The sequence below is a fragment of the Colletotrichum godetiae genome (genome assembly GCF_030913485.1).
Source record: "Colletotrichum godetiae strain CBS 193.32 chromosome Unknown BDP55scaffold_6, whole genome shotgun sequence".
NCBI classification, from domain to species: Eukaryota; Fungi; Ascomycota; class Sordariomycetes; order Glomerellales; family Glomerellaceae; genus Colletotrichum; species Colletotrichum godetiae.
This window is the reverse complement of record NW_026851254.1, coordinates 834,076-855,966: the sequence shown is the minus strand read 5'-3', so window position 1 is coordinate 855,966 and position 21,891 is coordinate 834,076. Positions and strand designations below refer to the sequence as shown.

The 21,891-nt window shown below is 53.6% G+C and overlaps 4 protein-coding genes across 4 annotated transcripts; 2 read left to right on the top strand and 2 right to left on the bottom strand.

Annotated features, from left to right (window-relative positions):
- Positions 1–1,794: 1,794 nt before the first annotated feature.
- BDP55DRAFT_628039 (uncharacterized protein) lies at positions 1,795–2,950 on the top strand (the record flags this gene model as incomplete). Its single annotated transcript, XM_060571841.1, has 2 exons — positions 1,795–2,297; positions 2,578–2,950. 2 exons carry the CDS (start codon positions 1,795–1,797, stop codon positions 2,948–2,950), a joined length of 876 nt encoding a protein of 291 aa, XP_060434051.1.
- A 3,636-nt stretch (positions 2,951–6,586) lies between these two features.
- On the top strand, positions 6,587–7,664 carry BDP55DRAFT_724910 (uncharacterized protein; the record flags this gene model as incomplete). The annotated part of the gene is made up of 3 exons (XM_060578951.1): positions 6,587–6,694; positions 6,860–6,961; positions 7,047–7,664. The coding sequence occupies 3 exons, from the start codon at positions 6,587–6,589 to the stop codon at positions 7,662–7,664; spliced, it is 828 nt and encodes a 275-aa protein (XP_060434050.1).
- A 431-nt stretch (positions 7,665–8,095) lies between these two features.
- BDP55DRAFT_711925 (MBOAT family protein) lies at positions 8,096–10,640 on the bottom strand (the record flags this gene model as incomplete). Its single annotated transcript, XM_060578193.1, has 5 exons — positions 9,972–10,640; positions 9,839–9,906; positions 9,190–9,768; positions 8,267–9,128; positions 8,096–8,202 (listed from the first exon to the last, which is right to left on the bottom strand). Exons 1-5 carry the CDS (start codon positions 10,228–10,230, stop codon positions 8,096–8,098), a joined length of 1,875 nt encoding a protein of 624 aa, XP_060434049.1. The 5' UTR covers positions 10,231–10,640.
- A 559-nt stretch (positions 10,641–11,199) lies between these two features.
- BDP55DRAFT_603032 (asparagine synthase) lies at positions 11,200–13,959 on the bottom strand. Its single transcript, XM_060571068.1, has 5 exons — positions 13,515–13,959; positions 12,890–13,455; positions 12,712–12,829; positions 12,518–12,658; positions 11,200–12,460 (listed from the first exon to the last, which is right to left on the bottom strand). Exons 1-5 carry the CDS (start codon positions 13,723–13,725, stop codon positions 11,337–11,339), a joined length of 2,160 nt encoding a protein of 719 aa, XP_060434048.1. The 5' UTR covers positions 13,726–13,959; the 3' UTR covers positions 11,200–11,336.
- Positions 13,960–21,891: the final 7,932 nt, after the last annotated feature.

The following is a 21,891-nucleotide window of genomic DNA, read 5'->3' as shown; positions in this document are numbered from 1 at the left end:
AGGGTTGAGTTTTGGAGTATGAGGAGGACAGGAGGGACTGGACAGTTGAGGCGGGCTGAAGTGTAGGTACGGAGTGATGGCACAGATAGATAGGGAGCTGGATCTCAAATCTGCCTTCTTTGAGCTTGGAAAGAGTGACGGGATGGAGGAAAAGGTTGAGAGGAGGCAAAAGGGTAAAGAAGCTCCGTTGGTAGGGTGGTAAGTAAGGCACCTCACGCTGGCATGGTAAAGAAAGCCTGGTAATGCAGTGAGCAATGAGAGAGTGTGGTGTACGTGAGTGTGTGAGAGGGAGTGACTTGCGCGGCGATGGTCCATGAGATGGGATGGTGTGGGATGGGATGGGATGAGATGGGGTGCCCTGGACCTGAACCTGGACCTGGACAGACAGACACCCACCCTCCACTAAATTGAATTGATTGAGCGAAGGTGGAGGGATGAGTGGCTCGAGTGCCGGCGACTACGCTAACGCAAGGAAAGGCAAGACCAGGCAGGCAGGCAGGCAAGGTGGTGGTGGTGGTCGCCCTGCTCCTTTTTTTCACCACCACCCTACGGATACGCAGTAAGGTAGGTAGGTACCTAGGTAGTTGGTTACCTTACGGACCTTACTTTTGCTCCGTACCCGAGGTACATTCGCCGCTACTTTTTGGTCCAGAAGTGGTGCAAGGTACGCGGCGTGCGGCGTCAGGTGCAGTCTGCAGATGCCAAATGGTGCCAGTGCCGTTTTTGGTTGGGGAAGTGGTGAGCCCAGGGTACATTACCTTAGGTAAGGCAAGTATCTCGAAGTAGCCTCCTGCCTGTGCCTAGGTACGCAGTATGGTTGAAATGTACTTCAAGTCACCGATCATAAGGCTATGTACCTCGCCCAGAAACAAAATGCAGCTTGGGGCGAGTGCGTGCGTGTCTACATGTTGTTTCTGGCATTGGCAGGGCTCCAGGATCGGGGAGTGAAAAAAAAAAAAGAAAGCAAATGCTGCTGCTGTTGGTTGACCACCCACTGACACATTGACCTTGACATCCAGTGACAGTCACTTGACATTGACAAGGACGTGGACGTGGACCTCCAGGCTGTTGAATCGGGCTCAACTGACACCTGCAACCGCCGCTGCCATGGGACTTTGGGGGAAAGATACTTCGACTCAAGTATATTCCTTGCTCCAACGTAAAGTACCTGCTCGTACGCGTAGGCATGGCAATTACCTTATCCAGTCGCATCCATCCTTGTGCACCTCTCTCTCTCTCCCTTTTCCTCTTATTCGAGTCTCGCGCCCACAAGCGGCGGTGCTTCTTCGCCCTTGCAGTTATGACACTCGTCTTGGATTCTTTTGGAATGCCATTTTGCTTCCTTCTCCTTTGATGAAAACTCTTCCATCTCCTAGGTACTCACTAAAAAGTCTACGAGTAATACCCAAGCCCTCGTCCGATTCTTCATCGCCTTTGCTTCCGAGGTTCATTACAAGTAGTCATTCCAGGTAATTAATCGAATCGTTCTATTGTTTGCCCGCCCCTCCTCCTTCTCCTTCTTCTCCTTCTCCTTCTTCTCCTCCTCCTCCTCCTCTCTCTCCGCAGCCATCACATTGCTCATTATTAAGAAAGAGAGAAAAACGAAGGAAAAAAAAGGGACGCCTCAGGTCGGCCCCCCAGCAGAAGGAAGAAAGGACCCAGCAGCACCCGCCCGTCCCTCCTTCCCCCCCTTGAGAGTTGAATCGTTTCCCATGGACCCCTGCCCGCCCTTGCTCTTTTCTGCCTTAGCGCCGCCTTTTTTTCTCGAACCCCTGAGAAAAACGGGGGAAGAACATGGCAAGCTGCAAAAGGGAAAGGGCCCAGAACCACCCGAGGCTCCTCCCCAAAGACAGGGACTGGCTCGCAGGGTCCCCTAGGGAGTACGAACTACCTTACGGATACCTTCCAAAGTACTTCGTACCTACCTACCTTCCACCCCGACCTCACCAAGATTTCACCTTGCTGTGCTTGCTCACCACTTCACCACCTCATACGCGCAAGACTCACCAAGACCTCGCCCTGGACCGAGACCCAGACCCAGTACCACTTTCTCCCCAGAGCTCGCTGCTTGAACTCGAAATCGTCTTTGCGCTGCCCACTTGGGCTCAGGAGACAGAACAGCCCCCAATCACCCCGGACCTTGTCTTCAACCTACGCAGTATCCGTACCTACCTAGCCTTGCTCTCTCCACCCCTCCGTCCTCCAATACTTCCAACTGCCACCCTTCTCTCCCGGCGAAAAGCGGTCTCCGGCTCTCGACCTTTGGCCATCCAAACTCCATCACGGATACCTACTCTGTACGGGTAGTGATGCGCATTTCAACGCTGATAATGATACCAGAAACCTCAGGCGTGCCTCTCCGGCACAAGTTGCTAGCCTTGATGATGAAAAGGGACTCACATTCTCATGGTTCTTCTTCCTTGTACAACGGTTGTATACCTAGAGTATGTCCATCTTACTTGACGCCACTGGACTTACTGACTGGGTTGCCAGACTATAGGAGCCATGACTGACTCTGCCGCTTGGACATTATTCGATGGTGTCCACACATGCATCGATTGACTGTCTGTCTAGTAGGTGCTTTCCTACCGAGCACATGTCTTCACCCACTTCCCTTTCCGCCCCCTACCTTACGTCTGGTCTAGGACCGGGACGCACTCGACACACTGATGCTAATGCTGCAGCCGATGCCGATGGGATGCCCGTCGAAAGCATCTTGTACTTGCTTCTGCAACATAAGAGCCGAATCGTCCCCTTCGGACTGCTGACAAGAAGGGCTGTCCCAGCATTCAACACACCGAAAGAAACAAATCGCCCGCCATCCACCGACGCAGTCATTGCGGCTAGTATATGCACGCCAAGGCAAGCGGGCAGATGTTTCGTCAGCCACCAAACACGGCAGAAAGGACCAGCCAAACTTTTGCTGTCTGCAGCCTGCGGCCTGCGCTGACGGGCACCTCGCACTAAGAAAACATACAGCACACGATGCTTTTCCAAGCTATCAATCAAACCCAACTCACACCTTTCAACCGACAACCAACTGGAGACAAGGTGCCTTGTCCTAGGGCTACGAGACTATCTCCTCGATGCAGGAGCGAGTCTCAATTGGGATCGAAACCCCTGCTCGTGACAGCCAGCCTGGGACATCGTCTTACCACGGTCCTGTACAGCCGCTGACACAACTTCCTTTCACGGCCGGATACGGATGCTTTGGGGAAGTTGGTCGTCGTCACCCGTTATCCAGCCCATTCCAGAAGTCATCCTCCGGCCCGCCAATTAATAAATCGCATTCGCACGATGAAATGGAATCATACTTGTAAGAGGGGGGCACTTGGACACTTTGGGGACACAGCCTGCGAAAGCCGCTCTCTCATTGCCCAAGTGCCGTTGCATGTTCCATTTGACGCGCCATTGAGGGCCCACATTCAATGGTTATGGTACTCGGTAATACTGCAACCTTGCCATGCAAAGGTGCCTCTTGGGTCTCTTGTCAACGACCATAGGGCCTGGGGAAGTTCTGGCGATGCGATTATTTGCTTCGCCTGTCTTTGGCCCAGCCCAGGCCATACCTGCCGGACGAATGCCAAACACAGCTCTGTAAAGATAGTTTACCGTAGTACAGATGACAGCAGCTTTCGTTCGCCGTCAAGGTCGATATGAGGTGTGCCGTCGTCTAGATGTTGCGAATAAGCATGTCCGCGGCGAGGACGACCAAAACCATGGCATCCGCATCCTACGGCTTATCATGGGTTGACATGCGAACACCAATTCGAAATTCGGTGTTTTGTGTTGTCCGTCAGTAGTGGCACGATCCGCAAAACGGTGTGTGCGGCGCCTCTGCCTCAAATACTTACGGTGCGCTCTACCCTCTATCCCTTTCACACCTACGACGGGCATCAGCTCCCGCCCTAGTTTGTCTTTGATCGCACGGCCTACGATGTTTGAAGCGGCGAAGCTAGACCTGAGTCTCAAACCGCCGACCGTGTCGATACTTGACGCCCACCATCTTGTGGTCGTTGCTTGACACGAGGTTGTATCGACGGCTCGCCTCTCCGGCTTCATTTCCATCTGTGGACATAGGCTCACTGGGCCGATCGATCGGCCTCGTCTCCCGACCAAAGAGCCCGCTTACAGCCCTTGACACTTCCTGGGAACCTCTTTATCGATCGAGTGGAATATTTGACCTGGTTTGCAACGGTCAATTGGGGTCCTTGGCTTGATTTTCCCCAGTCATTGACCGCCGTTCAAGATTAGTTGCGACACCCTTGACATGACTGGAACAGGGGAAGGCGACAAGAGACGAGATGAACCGAGGAGCCTCATTAGGTTCGGTCCAAAAGCCCCTGACGCTGGCTGTAGAGCTAGTCTGTGCGAACAACCACTACGTTTCTGATGGAGTGACGACGGAGCTTTGCTGAGCAGAGCAGTTCATGGGGGCTGTCATAGGCCGAAAGCCTCGGCCCAAAGAGGCACGACGTTCAATGTTAATATTGACTATCGATCCTACTCCAGCGCGTCTTGGTCCGGTTATTACAGACACGACCCAACAGCTGATGCCATGCGGCCCGTTGTGGCCTCTCCAACTCCAATAAAAGCCCAAAACGGCCCGCTGACGATTTCTCCTGACCCAATTACACGGGACGGGTCAGATTACCACATCTCGCTCAGTGGCTCATACGACTGCAATTGGTAACGGTTCAAGATGGTTTGGCGAAGTATTGGTTTTCGCCTATCCACCTCGACCTTAGCAATGAGCATACGACAGTGTGGCCATGCTGAGGGCCTACAGGGCAGATGACGGAGAGTTCGATAGATGACGAGCATGACGATGCCATGAGCCACAACCTGGGGGGGGTTCATGTGGGACTATATGAACAAGTCTCTTTCCGTATTACCATCGCCAAGGGGTCGTTCACGTCACGATGGCCATTGTGGCTCCTGTGGGATTGAGCCATCGATCTTCTCTCCAGTCTCTACCCCCTCGCGGTTAAATTTCGCCATGGACAAATATTGGCTTCGCAGTGGCTCCCTCAAGGGTCGGAAAGTGGCGGCCGTATTTGCATCGCGCTTCTCCTTCGCAACGCAAGCGCGGAAATGACGGACATTCACGATTCAGCCCATCTTGCACGACAAGCGCGGCTGCAAGGCATGTCCTGGTTTCGATCCCGTCATACTTCCGTTCATGTGGTGCCCCTTCACCCCTTGTGCCACCTTCGGCCCTGGGAGTCTGGGACACTTGTCGATCGACGGCCGGTTCATCTGGAGATCGATCTACAATCTGCTTACCAAAGTCGAGAAGCATCTGCTTCGTCTCTGCATGAGCCTCACCCCGCAGCATGCACCTTGTACCAGGGGAATGGCAACGGCAACGGCGTGATGAACTACGGGTACGCGGTGGCCGCAAATCAAGAAAGCTGTCGCGCCAGCCGAGCCATGATGGGCGATGGGCTCTCTCAGCTGATTATTCGAGGATTCCCGTGCACTGACTTAGCGGGAGGAGGAGCTTGTGCCCAAACATCCTTACTATCGAAGACTCCTGTTATCATCACATTTGGCTGACAATGAAGAGCCACGTAGAGGACCATCGCATTGGATCAGCTTACTTGGCGTCAGCCACGAAACATAGCCCAAATCACACGGGCGCATTCTTATGGCGTGTATTCAGCAAATTCGGCTCAGCCATTCTCGTCTGACAGTCTTACTCGCTGCAATCGAACCGCTGGTCTGCGAAGGGAGACGCTTGTGAGAAGACGAGAACACGTCGCGGGCGAAATCTTCTTCTCTGAGGCTCTCGGCCGAACTCGAGAAATCCAAGAAAACCCTTGGTTCCCCCCCCCCCCCCCCCCCTCCCCCCTTATCCTCCCGATGATATCGTACATGAACACCCCACATCATCTCCGGCTAACTGCAGCAACGGCCAAGACCCTCTTTGGTGACCAGGTTCCTAGGCCACAAAAAGCGGATAGAAGAACCAAAAAAAGAGGTGGCGGCATCGGCCTTGCCTATCGTGGAGCCATCGATACCTGTGTACAGACCTTGGTAGACCTTTATGGTCGCATTCCGCGGCCCAGCTTACACATTGGGCCTCGCGACGTTGCTTACGACTACCTGGCAGTCGAATCAGTTCCTCCTTCTTTGGGGTGAGGTCGCAGTCTGGCATCGACAGGAAGAACAACAATAACAGAAAATACGGCAGATAATCTAGCCGTTCACAACCGCGGACATCATCAACAATTATTATCCCGTATTCCGTATCTGTACTCTCCCGCATCAACATTCGGCACGCGACATCCCGTGAGACTCGGCGCGCTCTGCCACACAGGGCCAGGTTCCCCCAGCAGAAAAAAGTAATTGCGATTTCTCAGCCAGCGGAGACCATCCCTGCGCAGCCAACGACCCGCGCCGAAAGCCAAGGCCCAGGTTCAAAATCCTCTTGGGTCCTCGAGGAACTGCCCCCGTTCTTCTAGATCAACTCCAAAACTTCATCATCGTGGAGGAAAATTGAGAGGGTAAAGGGCTTCACCACTTCCCCTTTTCTTCCCCCCCTCAATCCTAGCCGGCATCAATCACCCCCCGGCAGATCACGATGTTCGCTGCATTCCGCTTCGGGAGGGATCTTTGGGATCCTTCTCACCGCTTCGAGACCTCATGGCTCCTTTCTCCCTACCTGTTGGCCGCGTGTCGAGCGCTGATTGTGAGTCTTGGCTCCCTTCCTTTACTCTCCTCTGTCGCGCTTAAGGACCCTTTGTGCATTGGGGTGTCGGCAATGTCGTCACCATCCTCTCAACGCGCGATTGCCCATCAATCCACTACCAAATAGTGAATTGCTAATGGCAACTAACACGCTTGTCTCTCGCAGAGTCTGTACATCTTCGTCGTCCGCTTCTTCGTCATCGGTTGGACCTGTACTCACGCCGAAGATGGCGGGTGCAAGATTGTCGGCCAGAGCTTTTCCTACTTCGTAAGCAAACCTCGGAAATCATTTCGTGTAACCAATAGAGTGAACGGCGCAACGACTGACTTCACTTGCCCCCCCCCCTCCGTAGACTGTCCTGACGTACTGGGGACTCGCATTTTACTTCCTCATCTCAGCCATCCACACCTTCACCTACGCGCACTCTGGAACCCCGCTGCTCGACCGCTTCCCGCGACCCCTCCAGGCCCTGCACGCCTTCTACTACAGCACCATCGTCACCTACCCCTTCATCGTGACAATCGTCTACTGGGCCATCATCTACTCGGCCCCCTGGTACGCCGAACAATTCGAGGCCTTTAGCAACATCTCCCAGCACGGCCTCAACTCGGCCTTTGCCCTCTTTGAGATTATCATCCCGCGCACCAGCGCCGCCCAGCTCGAGTGGGTGCATATGCTCTGGCTCATCATCGTCCTCGCGCTGTATCTCGCCCTCGCCTACGTCACGTACTACACCCAGGGCTTCTACACCTACGACTTTCTCGACATCGACAAGAACGGCAGCGGCAAGGTGGCTGCGTACATTATCGGTATCGCGGTGGCTGGTATCGTCTTTTATCTCGTCGCAAAGGGCCTCATTTGGCTGAGGGAGTGGGTCACGGAGAAGAAGCTGGGTATGGATGGCAAGTTTGCCCAGCAGCGCTTCCGCAACTACGATACGGAGCTGGGAACCATTACCTCTAAGCACTGAGGGCAAAAAGAAAGTTCGGTGAAGAGTGAGCGAAAAAAAAGCAGGAGGGGGAAAGAACCTAAGCGCCACGCCCATGTTTTAATCGACAGAATACGCAAGCATGTAGACGGACATGTATGTATATATGCACAAAGAAGGAGAGGAAGAGGAGAAGGAGTCTGGACATGGATTTCGGAGAAGGCACTGCATTGGACGTTTCCGCATTGTTATTATACCCCGGAGGAACCTCGACTAATTCTCATTCCCCCCTTTTGTCACAAGTAGCATCACAATGGCCAAGAGGCGCAAAGAAGGAGGGAGGCAGGCAGGGAGTTGCATCAAGTAATAGAACAGCCATAACTGTCTAGTATGATAATACAAAGCATCTAAAATCGCTATTCAAACAAGTAATTTTGCTACAAACGTTTTTAGTGACAAACGGTCATCACCCGTTAACACTTTAGTGAAATGCCTTTCCGCATCTCGGCCTCTCTGATTTCAAACATGACCTGGACGCCCATGTACAAAGAGGCAAACGCACTCATAAAGAAGAGTGCACCTACAAGATGAAGATTAGTGCGTGCGCTTCATGGGTGGGGAGGAGTTGTTATTGTTGAACTTACCTGACCAGTCGTGCAGGATACCAGAGAGAATGCTCTGCAAGCCGTCAAGTCCGACAGCGAAACCGACAAGGTTAGCAATCATCATCATGAGCACATTCGCAACAGCCCCAACCGCGCATATGCGCCGATACGTATCCGGTCTGCCCTCCCACTTCCGCGCAGGGAACAGGAGCTGTGCGAGGACCTCGGGGAGGAGGAAGAGCACGATAAGCCAGCCCCAAATGAGCAGGCGCAGACGGATATCGTGCCAGAGGGCGACAAAGGTAAAGACCAACAGATACGTGGCGATGGAGCGGACGGTGGTGGCCCAGGAGCGGAAGTTTGCGCCGCCGAGGGGGATGTAAATGTACCGGATGAGCCAGCGGTTGTATGAGCGGTGCCAGGCTTTCCAAAAGGACTTGGGGGACCAATTGTTGGAGACGCAACGGAGCATGTTCTCGGGGGCGTCGACGCCGTCGATGAGGGCCCAGAGACGGAAGAGACGCCAGGGCAAGAGGAGCTTGAGCCAGATGATATGGAGGTTGAAGAAGGAGAGGAGGGAGAGCTGGGCGGGTGTGTAGGTGGACCAGTTGGGCCCCGCGTGGGAGATGGCGCAGACGTAGTCGTAGTGCAGAACGACTTCCATGGCGAGGAGGCCGAGGAGGAAGCGGACGGCGTAGCGGATGGTGCGCGGGGTCTCGATCGAGGCGGGGCGGTGGCGGAGCTGGGAGATGAAGTCGTTATAGCACATGATGGGCCCGACGAGGTAGAGGGGCGCGTAGATTGCGTAGGCGACGTAGTTGCGGAAGGAGTAGTCCTTGGGCGCGGCGGAGATGGCGAGGCGGTCTCGTTCGGAGAGGTTGGAGGGGTCGAGTTGCTTCTTCTTGGGGACGTCAGTGATGTCGGGAGGGTGGTTGTGGCATGGTATAAAGTTTTGGTCTTACCTCCAAGGGGCTTCCGCTGCGTTGGTCGAGGCTGAAGTAGTAGTCCAAGTTGAAGCTGATGAGTCGCAGGACGGTGATGTTGAAGAGGATCTCCCAGCGGCCCATGAGACCGCCGTGACGGTCCATCCAAGTACCCCACCTCACGAGAAAGGGGTCTTCATCGAGCAGATTCTTGGTCGCGGGCGGCGGGGTGATGTGTCTCGCGATGGCGGCGAAGCGGTACCCTTGACACAGCTCATTGGCGAAGAGCATGCAGATGTTGAACGTCCATGTCGCGGCAGGGACGTAGCGGCGCGGGAGCCGGGTCGCAAGCTGGTAGTTGATGTGGAGGATCGCGAGCACCTTGAGGGATGAGAAACCGTGCAGGGCGACGAGGAAGACGAGGGCGAAGCGGTAGTCGAAGGAGGCGCGCTGCTCGAGGCGGGCGTCGCCCTGTTCGGTGACGGACTTTTTGTGCAGGTCCAAGGGGATCGGGAAGATTGTGTTCCAGAGCTTGCGGAGGAGGGGGTGGAAGGCCAGGAGGAGGGCCATGAACGGGAGGTTCTCGCGGAATGTGTGGTATTGCGAATCGGATACGTCCTAGAAAGAGAAGTCTGGGGTGAGCGGGAGTCGTGCAGGTGGGTAGTGTTGCGCATCAGGTGAAGCTTACGATCTTGCGACCCGGAATCCAGCCATCGGAGAGGAAGCGTTCGTAGTTGTGGTATCGAGGGTCAGAAGCTAGAGGAAGGAGGCATTGAGCATCAGCGGAAGCTTCGTCTTCGGGAATAGAGGGCCACTCATACGTCTCGACACATCATACGCGATCCAGAACATGTACGGGACGATGAAGGAGAGCAAGAAGATGTAGAGGAGGTATTCCGGTGTCCGCCATTTCGACGGTTGCGAGCGGTTCTGGACCTTGTTGGGCGGCTCCTTGCTATGCGCGGGATCGGTTCGGGCTTCGACAATGGTCTTGTAGGGAACGGAAGAGGAGCTCGTGAAACGGGTGTCGAGGTTGTCGAGGTCGTAGATGCTCTTCAAGAACTTGAGGATGGCAGTCATAGTGGGCTGGCTCGTAGATGCAAAGCTCCTCGAGGAGCTTTGCGTACGTGTGCGTGTAGAAGAAGCCGAAGGTACAGAAAGGGAGAGAGCTTCAGAAGTGAGAATTTCTAAAACATCTCGTCAATGAGTGAATGAAGAAGAAGGAAGCTCCTGAGAGCTATGTTGACTCGCAAGTTTCGACAATTCGGTAGGTTGATTTGAGCAAGCGGGAAAGGGTTGGAGGTTGTGGGAAATTGGAGATCAAGTCTCGTGGTCGCACTTTCCGTCCCATGTGTCCAGACAAGACCGGGGGACTCTTTAGCTGGGGGGTTATTTTTGTGACGCAAAACCGATTGGGGGGGATTTGGAACCTGGAAGGGCTAAGCTTCAGACGCGTTCCCTGCGGTGGATGCACGGGTACCTCTTTACCCCCCGCCGCGTGTATGTAAAAACGGCTAGCTGACACTGCCCGCAAAGCCGGGGCTTCGGGGCACTTTTGGACCCAACGGAGCTTCAGCTTGCGCACCCAATTGGCTGGGGAGCCGATCGACAGAACCCCTATTGTGGCACCTGGGGGGGGGAAGGGATGGGTGCCTCGGTTCCCTGCCAGCTTTGCTACAGAAGGGTCTGGCCAATGGTACCGAATTGTTGCAAATCTGACAGCGACGACACGACGGCACAGCTCGGGTAGGTAAGGTATACGGAAACAAACAGGAACTACCTTATGTGGCCCTCGTCAATTCTGGGACATTCTTGTTTCCTCATGAATTGGGCGGAGCAAAAGAATTAGGTAAGCTGACGATGCTGTTGGAGACTAGCTACCACGGCACCGCCAAGCAGTCGGGTTCGGCTCCGATGCGGGGCCGTTGAACGGTCCGGAAGTCTCCAGATAACAAGCCAGACAGGGACCCAACGAAGCGGGTCTAAAGTGTACACATGCAGCCAAGACTTTTCAACGCGCCCGCCAATACGGTATATCGGAGTACTTTTCAAAAGCAAGGTGTATTCCTGGACCTTGGCGGACATTTTTATTTCAAAATCATTCCTCGTATATCGTATCCGGTACGGAGCAAGGTATCACACTACACAATCTTGAGAAAATCCCAAACTCCCAAGTGAGTATCCGATCACGCACTCACTGACCACTGCTCCATCGCCGCCTTCTTCACCCCAAACCTCTGGCTGAGCACAACCCAAGAGGCGGTACAAATCAGCTTGCGGAACGCTCTGGGGCTTGCCTCATCGCCAAAGCCCTCCTCAAGCCACCTCTTTGCGTTATCCCACTCCATGAAGCCCAAATTCTCAATGTTCTCCCTTGTGATCAGCCCCGCGATCATCTTATACACGGGTCCGCCGCGCGGCCACTTGACCGGCGCGGAGTACGGATGCTTCCTCCGCTCATAAAGCTCCTGTGTGATGAAGGGCTTCCCGGCCTCCTTGAGAATCCACTTCTCACTCAGCTTCTGGCGCGCTGGGCTCAGGTCCTTCCACCACAGACTAGCTCCGGTGCCCGTAGTCCCCGTGCCGGCCGCTTCGCCGGCTGCGGCTTCTTGGTACGCGACCTTGACGCTCGGCGGCAGGTTGTTAACGTACTCGACGAGGTGGTGGTCCAAAAAGGGAGGGCGCGCCTCGATGCTGTGCGCCATCTCCGTGCGGTCGCCCAGGCACGTCAGGATCATGTTGGCGAGCGGGCCCTTTGTGTAGACGTAGAGGCTCGTATGCAGCGAGTGCCACTTCTCAATCATCTTCTCGAGCACCTCGGGCGCGAGCGTCGACTCGGCGGAGCCGGGCGTCTTGTACGTTTCCCGCACCCAGGGCGAAAAGGCGTTCCACTCGGGCTCCAGCCGCATCCCATTGCTCGGGGCGGCGCCCGCGGAGGATTCGTCTTCGAACATGCCGATCCGGTCAAACATGGCCTTGAGGTCGTCCGTCATCTCTTTGAACATGGGGATGCGGACGCCGTCCGTCATGTCGGACTGGGGCCACGCGAGGTCGGGTTCCATGAGGAAGGCTGGCAGCACGAATGGGTAGCCCGCAAAGTGCTCGTCGGCGCCCTCGCCGGTGAGAACGACGGGCACGCCGTGCTGTTGAGGTAGTGACGACAGGCAGAACTTTCCTACGCTGTTCAGGTCAAAGTTGTGATGCTCGGTGTGGAAGACTGCGTCTGCAAAGTTGTCGGCCAGTTCGGCCTCGTTCATGTCCTTCTTGAGAATCTGCACACCGAGGAACTCGGCTGAGCGCTCAGCAATATCTTTGTCGGGCGTCAATATGGTAACACTCTCAGGATCGATAGGGGTTCTGCACTCACCAGCTTCGTTGAAGCCCGAGGACTCTGGGAACTGGATCGTGAAGCACTTGATGCGCTTCGTGGCGTCTTGATTACCCAACTCAATGCCTTGTTCCTTTACCAGCTTCGTCACGATTCCTGCAATGACTGATGAATCGATACCTGTGACTAGGTTAGTCTTCTACCTCGCTTGGTTTCAGCTGGTGGCTCCGTACCTCCAGACAGGTAGATTCCCACGGGAACATCAGCGCGGAGTCGAAGCTTCACCGCTTCTATGAGACGCTCCCTCACACCCTCAATCATCTCCTCTGCGCTTCGTGTCTCTACCTCTCGCTATTTGTGAGTTAGCACAATACACACCACCGGAACCTTTCATGACCAGGTGCCACATACCTTGTCCTTGAACTCAGGGTCCCAGTACTGGCGATGCTTGGTTTCTCCATCTCTAATTTCCATCCAGTTTCCGGGCTCCAGCTTGCGAACGTCCTTGAATACAGTGCAGTCGGCTTGCATCGAAGATCCACTGAGCAGTCCGTAAACGTTCCACTCCGGCTCCCAGCCAAAGGCCCGGAACCCCTTCATCTCCGAAGCCAAGAGCATCCGCTTACTGGCACCGTTGCCCTGGTCCTGCACAGTCCAGAACATCGGCTTGATGCCGAAGCGGTCCCGGGCCACAATGACCCGGTCCTTGTCCTCGTCGTAGATCACAAAGGAAAACTCGCCTCGGAGGTGCTTGAAGAAGCCGGGGGCACCGTAGATCTTGTACAGGGCAACCAACACCTCACTGTCGCAGTGGCCCTTGAAGCGGTAGTTGTGCTCCTTGATGCATCTCTCTCTGATGGCATCGTGGTCGTAGATTTCTCCGTTTACCACGGCGTGGATCTTGCCATCGTCACTGTGTAATGGCTGCTCTCCGTCCGGAGAGAGGTCGTTGATTGCTAATCGGCAGTGGCCAAGACCTAACATCATATCGTCAGTTGGACGCCTCCAAAGCATGTTCGACCGGGGAGTTCCATACCGACTGTTGCGTCATCACTGATCCAGACACCAGAGGCATCCGGGCCGCGGTGAGCGATAGCCTCAAGACTTTGTTGAAACTGTTCGCGGAGGGTGCCATGCTCTGAGATCTTCTTTGCCTTGCTCTTGACCCCATTGGTTCCATCACTGCCACTGTTCCTGCTGGTGGCATCGCTCCGCTGAAGTGTGATAGCCGCCGTGATTCCGCACATGTTGCTTTCCAGAAAGAAACGAGAAAACCGATATGGGTATAGTGAGAGTAAATTCGAAACAAGACAAGAAGTTTAGTGTCCTTGGCCCTTGCCTAGATGCCACAAGGGTCAGCTATATAGAGATGGCAGAACCGGAGCAGCAAGCAAGTCGCGACCACCACCGCCGCCATCGACCTGGTCCAGATTCACGGACGACAAGCCCCCGGCGCAAACGCCTGGCAAGCTTTCTCAGCCCTAAGTAGCGTTCAGGGAAACGGACAAGACCGAATCGTGCAGCTCCAAAGGTTGGAGCTCACATAGTCTACGTCAGGGGAATAAACTGTACGCTATACGTAAAGAGTATACGCTGAGAGGTGACGACGCAAACATGAGAAAAAGTTGAGCGTACAAGTCACACGGTTGAGAGGACGTCACAACGGTACGCAGAATGAGGCGAACTTTCGACCACGGTTCTGGGGGAAACCATGGCCTTGGCCCGGTCGCAAGAGCTTCAGCCCCAGACATGTTGCCGTTTCCCCCGGGCTTGGTCTGCGTCCTTGGCGATCGTGAGCTTGAGGGTTTCCTCTGGTAACATAACGTAGTCTGTGGGTGTGGGCTGACTACTCACGCGGAAGCCCCCCCGGTGTTGCCGTCCCGTCGCTTTCATTAGGCTCAAGTTTGGGTAACCTGCTGGGAAAACTCATGGACCTCGTCCCAAACGCCAAGCAGACGAAGGGCCCTTTCCCGCCTGGTTCGTTTCCTTTCTTAGTCGGGTTTTAGGAAACAAATCGTGCAGCTGCTGCATGTTTGGGAGATGGCAGATGCGGAGGTGGCTGAGTTGTTGGTTTCGCGGACAAAGCGCTCACGTTGGTGTGGTTTGATAGCTCCGGCGCATGGCCCCGTCTTTGCAGTTGTTGTATCCGGAGTGGCGGAACACATCGTTGAAGAAGGGCAATATGTGTTTGCAGAAATCCATCTCCCTGTTGAATGCAAGTGACCTGGTCTAGATGACTTAGATGGGTGGGCGAGGCTGTCCACAGTCATATCGCACTCGTTGTTGCGAGTTGCTGCAATTACATCGTAAGATCATACTGTGACACCTCAAACTTCACTCTCTTTCCTGCAATCAAGTAATTTTACAGACACTTCCTAGACTCTCGCCGTCGTTTCTGGCTGACTGTCTTCCCAAGGACAGTTTCAGCTGTGGCTCTTGCACTGCCGTACGCATGCACCCCCGTCCTCCGGACGCTTGATACTTTTGATCCTATGAACAACCGCGCACGTCATCCCTTCACATATGATGAGGTTTTTCTTGCCTTGCCTTTCAGACGAAATTACCAAAAGCTATTATACATACAATATACTGCGCCTAAATATGGGTGTGCATAACGGGCTCGATCCTCCCGGGTAGGTTCCCAGTCGGCCCCGAGCTTGGGCCGAACCGAAGAGAAGTTTAAAGCCATCGGACTATGGAGAATAATGCGACCCCGAAGTTCTCGTGACTTTTTACTGCTGGGTTTGGTACTCTTATTCTTGGGCTATTCTTCGGGCAAGATTCATTCTCAGTATCTTGGTAGTTGACTTGGGAGGAGCATCTAACGGGGCCTAATGCTGACGTCGGGGACATGCTCTTGAGAGTCATCAAAAAGGTACATTTTCAAGATGGAGTTGTGAGAGAAACCCGAGTGTGACATTTTGTTGTTGCCGGGTCTGTATCGGCGTTATGAGTTACGAGGTGGAAGGAATTAGATGTCTTCTTGAGCATTCGGAGACCTCTAGACATCTAATTATGTTCTTCGGTTGTAATACCGGGGAAATCACATGGGAGTCTTTGCTAGTACAAATATTTGAACACCGTCCATCCTTATCCTTCAATCTGTTCCTATAACACATCTCTGCAAACCCCTGACTTTGAATGGCCATACCTTACATGTAGACAATCTCAAAGCGTCTGAAGGAAAGTAGGAGCGAGCCACAGCCCTTGCGTTTCTTGGCACCTCGACTTCTCCGCCGAGATGTCTCGAACCGACTCAAGTTGAAGGGTCAAAGTGAGTAGCTGTAGGATGACCTGCATATTGACGAGGGAAACCCTTATAGATTAGGTGTCCCGTGAGCGGTCTTGATCCATCAGCGGACATTCGCAGGCTTGTGACTTCGCATAGAATATGTTGGTTTCCTCTACTCTACTTGCGATACTTCTTGTCCTTTGAAACATGTGCGGCGTCCGCCTTCATGTGTACAGATACTACAGTGAAGTGATGTCTCCTGATATACTTTCACTACAGTCTCTACGTCGTGCCCGTCAACGTCCTGAACCCTCTCTTCAGAGTAACCGTACTTTGCAGTCTTACACATGAGTACCAGGAGCGTTGATCACCAGATATACCGTCATCGCTCCCCTCCGATCAGAACTGTACAGCGATTCAGTCATTCATTACTGAAAGTATTGATTCACTAAACATGAGCATTCGGGCACCCCCCCACCCCAAAACCTCACTCGGTCGAGAACAGCAGCTTCTGGTGGGTGACGGCATGCTGAAAAATGTACTCGGATAGTAAGATGAGTAGTCTAGAGTCTTCGTGTGTGCTGATGTCTCTACAAAGTCACCCGAGCCGCTGAAAAGAGGAAATGTCATCTCGAGAAAGTCTATCCCGTGCGTGGCCGAGAAGACACCGGCTGAACGCCCCCTTCGAGTTTTTCAAACCAAAACGAGTTGTCCGTAAGTGCTCCCCCCTTGAAATTTTCGCATAGTCGAAGGATAGACTCGGAATGACGTTCGGGAAGGATCAAATCATCCAAACGATTCTGCAAGATTGACCACTTTTGGAGGTCGACGTCTTCGATCTACAAAGCCACTCGAAGAAAAGTGAGGGCGGATCTCCCATTGGATTTAGATTACCTCGGGTAGATAACATAGCTAACCTCCATCGGAAAATGTGGAAACTATCTATTCATATCGGCGACATATGCACTCTCTTGTCAACGACGTCTTGAACTGATTCGAACACAAGGAAAAATAACGACATCTAACCATCATTCACGGCTCTAGCCCGTGAGTTCTCGCGAGCAACTGTTTTAGAGAGAAAAATAAGCTGCTGTTCCTTGCTCTGAGTTTTATGGAACCAGAGCAACCCTACGCGCCTCCTCATCTCCGAACCCCTCGATGCACTCCTCGAGCCCTATCACAAGGAAACCTCCAGATGTCTGGCTCGAGAACAATGCGTGTACTAGCAGGTCTGTATCAACCTACTGCAGTGAGCACTATTCCAGCTCATTCTCACCCATGCCTGGTGATTCTCAATTGCTCGCAGACTACACAAGGCATCAAACCCAGAGAAGCAATGCACCCCAAAACAGCCTACCCAGGTCCAGCGTGACCTTCTCTGCAAGACGAGGCTCCTGTATCTGTCTCTTGTAAGTCTAGCAGCCGGTCACCTGCCAAGTCTTGTTGCTGATGAAGTTCAATGGTGTGAACTTGGCGACGAAGTAACGCTTGCGACTCCAAAAAAAAAATAAGAACGGACAATCAGAAAACTAGTAAAGTAGATCTCACATTCCGGGGGTGATCAAAGCGCTAGTTCTGGAATGCGGCATCTTTCACGCCATCAGCGACCCGGACCCGAAGCCGGGTCCCACTTCGCCGTTGCCACCCCGAAGTTGGCTCCGGTGATGTCTCGGGTCACGGTACCGACTCACAGCTTTGCAGAGCTCAAATGGATAATGAACGGAACGTGGTCGGAAGAATGAATTACCTCGATTGGTACGAGCTGGCGTAAGACAACTTACACAGCTGGGCAGATTAGATGGCGAGCTGAACCTTTTTGCTACATTTTCTCGAAACTGGTATAGACCCTCAAGGCCCAACGTTTGAGATGTACCATAATTTTCCCATCTCAATGCATTTGGAACCGCGTTCCGCGGCGCAGTCTGTGGTCACATGTTTTCCCTCAGATCGAAGGGGCTTATGTCATCGCGAGGAATTTAAGGTCTTTGAGATGTTGGAGTAAGATTAGGGTTGGTGCAGCCGCGCCGTGCTACCGGAGCTGTATGCCGGTAGATAAAAAAAGGGAGACTTTGTGAAGCCGTAGGTATTTGATAGATTTGAGTTAGCGGCTGTCACCTCACTCGAGAAACAGTGTCACCAAAATGAAGCTCTGAAATGCCATCTTGACCATTGGCGCAGCTCGTCTCAATGGAACCGTAATTGTCAACGTCTGTTAACGACCGCGTCTCTCCCTTTAGTGCCTTTCGGCCCAGAGACATCGTCCGATAATTGAGTTGGCCATAGGGTGGGGTCTGAACAGACATTTCTGACGTTGATCGATCGGCAACGCACCTAATACTCATCCAGGCAGGCCCAGAGGAGAGTTTCGCATCCAAACCTGACCACTCAGAGGTCGCGGAGCAAACGTGAATTGGCACACTGGCAAGCAGGTCCTTGAGCCCCTCGAAGGTGTGTTCATGCGCAGGTACCAGGACAAATCCCCAAGACGCGGGATGGAATGGGAAGGACGCAGTTGGAGGCTCGAGCGTCGCCGCACTCGCCGACGGGTGGTTTGAGGGAGCCCATCATCATGCCCATGGACGTAACGTGCCATGGTGGCCCGCTTCCGGCTCCGCGTGGTATTATCACAATCGTGTCATAGTGATCTGTCAAGGGCGACTGTACCCATTTCGAGGCTACTTGGCCCAAACATCCGAATATGCGGCCACGCGTAGAGATTATTTGGTAGCAAATGCCATCTGCACAGCATTTGCTGAGGTCGGAGAGATTGGTGACGCACACGATGCCCAATGCAAGTGATGAGGAGGTTGCTGTTCGTCAGGCTTTGACAGCACCCCTAGGCGGATGCCAGCACACGACGATCAAGCGCACGGGTCACAGCCAATGACTTGTTCTGGCGGGGTGCTCGGCTCTGTGGATGTGTGCAAGACCCGGTTCTGGATGGATGAGGTGACGACGAGGATGTGCTGGCACCGGCCAACTCATGCGCGACCAAGTGACCAAACGCAGGATCATCCTCGACCTATTATTGGCATTGATGGCGGGCTGAGGAAAGAAGGGAGAAGCAGATTGGGCGACCCGGAGATAGATTACTCTGAGCTGTGGGCTTTTCTGGACCACCACGGATGGTGTGGCGTCTTTCTCGGACCTTTATGAGCGGTCGGTGGTGAACTTTTGAGCAGATGTTGTCGGTGCAGCGAGTTTTTGTTTGTGAATTTCTTTCTCGAATGTCAATCGCATTTCTGTTTCTTCTGCGTCAATTGAATTCCATCAACTGAGGTACAATGGTTCCGCATCGTGTCTGGCTCGGGTTCTGTGGTGGGGCGGACGGGCGGGCGCCGGAACATCAACCAAGCGAGCAACGGGTTCGAGACGCGTCTCGCCGTCCAGGTATCTGTAGTCATGCCTTGTTGCTTTCTACCGTGAGACACGAAATGATGAGTGCGACACATGGCCGTTGGAGAGATGAGCCGTGGCCGTGGTACCGATGCTAGGAGGCGTGAATACGGGCTGAGATCTACCTTACCTTAGGCTGTGCCTCGAATGACACCAACGCTTCAACGGTTGATAGAGTCCACCGGCGGAGTACATTAGTATCGTGAATGTAGTCGTATAGGCTATAAGGAATACGGTATGCAGATGTGCTTGTGGGATTGTTAGCGCTAGGGGATGTCGGCGAGGAAAAGCAATGGATGGCAGAAAGAGAAGAGATGAAAAGTGTATCCGTATCCGTACTACCTTTACAGCTTTGCAGAGGTGAAGCCTGAAGGATCTACCCGTAGCAGGCGAGGCAGATGGAAGACGCTCCGAAACGAGACAGGGTCCACCCCCACTGGGTTGCGGCGCCATGTGGAAGGAGCGAGGTAAACCGTAAAGGGGCCCCAGGAAAGGGAGGAGCGATGGCAGAAACCATCCCCGGCGATTGCTCGGGACTCTTCCAATTGTATCTTTTGCTTTACGGGGAAGGAGCCAACAAGGTGCATCTCATCTTTCTTCTTTCCTTTTCCTTCTCATTCACTTACCTCATGCTCCGTACGGATACCTAGGTAACCTAAGGTACTCTGTACAAGTGATGCCATTGGTCCAGGTAGGTACCTTAGGTATATCCTTAAAGCTCTAACAAATCATTACAGACACACGCCACCAGCACAGTTCAAGCTAAGAATCAATCAATCAAGTACCCTGGCCGCCAAGCAGCTTGAGAGTCCAGTAGTAAGGAATACACCAAAAAGGTGCGTAGGGCGGACGGAGCTAATGGGTGCTAGGGGGGCTCAATTAAGGTGCGGACGACTGACGGGGTTCCCACGCTTGGCCGGACCAAGCAACAAGCAACAAGCAACAGAGATAACTTGTCTCACCTCATTCATGGACTCAACCAGGCATGGCCGGTTATATCTTACGAGAAAGGGTGTATACGAGCAAGGAGGCCTTGAGTTGGGAGTATAGACGACTTGGATGGGATCAACTCATTGTCTGTTTGACGGGCAAAGCCTTCCGTGATACCCAAGTAAGTGCCATACCCCCACAAGAGAGAGGTACACATTTGATGAGGCACGCTTCCCTTCCCTCAACTTGTTTCGTCCGGTCTATCAATGAAGAAGCCGATACCGACGCCGGGTTTGCTACATTGTCTTTGGTCGTCTGAGGTTTTCTTGCTTCGAGCAGCAGCAGCAGCGGCAACAGGCATTGCATACTCTGCATTAGCTCGAAAGCACCGAACCTAGTATCACACATTGCGCGTCGTCTCTGGTTTTGGTCGTCCAGTGTTCCAACTTCCGCAATTGGTCTTGCGTTCTATGCTCATCACCGAAGCCTCTCCTCCGCCCCAACTCATCATCACCGGCCTCCTCGGTGTCTCTGTGAGTTGTCCGGGCGCCGCAACGCTTCCACCGTTTGCTCCGAGTGATGCTAATATCGTCGCCTGAGATCTTAGTCCTCAGCCACCAACAGCCCTTCCCCCACCGCGGTGATACGTCCGCCCCGTTGTCACCCATCTACGGTACACACTGAATCGAGACTCGGTCGAACCGACAGGGCCTCGGCCATAGTGCCTGAGGCGAGCCTGGTGGTGTTGTCTATACGGGTAGACTACCTTGGTGTCAAGTACGGAGTATTAGAGACTCGATTCTGCTGGTAGGATCTTCTTGGTCTGTCTCATTGGCGCCGACTGTGTCCTGTGGCACTGGGACCAGGATCCTTGTTCCAGCGATTTAATTTCATTTCAGGGCCTGTCGTGCCCCTCCCGCCTCTCCCACTCTCCCAACCTAGTTCCATCGGTAAGGCAGGGGAAGAGGGAAAGCTGTGTTGCGGCGGCATGGCGGGCGGCGTGCCTGATTCTGAAGTGCCACTAGCATCACCCGAAAAATCCGCCCACGGTCGACAAGTCGAGACTCAAACAACGGGCCAGCGAACTTGCGAGCCTACCAGACGCCGCCAAAAGCCATCGAGGACTCTTGGGAGCCATTGGAGCCTGCGCTTGCACAGAGTCCCACGGTCCACGGACTGAGGAAGAGCTACGTAGTACACCCCTAACGCGCTGCATGAAGAGCTATTCCCCATTAGGTTGCCATCTCAGGGTCGTAGTCAGGTACCCGCCTGCGGTGATTGTCACACAAAAGGTACTTGTACCCACCTTGAAATAACAAGACAGGGGGGGCTACAGATCAAAAACAGAGGAGCAGAAAAAAAAAAAGGAAGCAAGGCAAAGAGGGCACTTCACTTGGAGAGTATGGTGTTAAAAAAGAAAAAGAAAAATCCAAAAGACAAGCACCGGCAGACAGGCCAAGCCTCCAGGGGACCCCCCCAATAATACCATTTTCCTCCTTCTCCAATTAATAGCACGCCGATTGTTCATTCGCCCCTGAATGCTAGCAAAAGCCAAAGAGAAAGAGGTAAGGTAAGAACGGGACCTGCCTTTTTACCTGAGTGCCGGCCGGGAGACAGGTCACACTCACAGAGCTGCTGCCTCTTCTCTTTTCGGTTTCCCTCGTGCCCAAAGCCAAGCAGCAACATCATCACTCATTCTCCTTTCCCGTCCATCCCTTCTCTTCTCCTAACACAATTCTTTCCCTTGCTGGAGATTTCCCTTCGTTTCGTTGAACCCCGCCGTCTTTGTTTCCCGATACCCTCACCCTCAGCTGTTGGTTCCCCCCCCCGCTATCGCAATTTCCTAGTGGAATCT

What these genes read in the sequence shown, in the direction of transcription:
- BDP55DRAFT_603032 (XM_060571068.1), bottom strand. Translation starts at nt 13,725, where the DNA reads ATGTGCGGAATCACGGCGGCTATCACACTTCAGCGGAGCGATGCCACC. An exon ending in ACCCTGAGTTCAAGGACAAG is followed by an intron (nt 12,830 to 12,889) that starts GTATGTGGCACC and finishes ACTCACAAATAG; the next exon opens with CGAGAGGTAGAGACACGAAG. An exon ending in GGGAATCTACCTGTCTGGAG is followed by an intron (nt 12,659 to 12,711) that starts GTACGGAGCCAC and finishes ACCTAGTCACAG; the next exon opens with GTATCGATTCATCAGTCATT.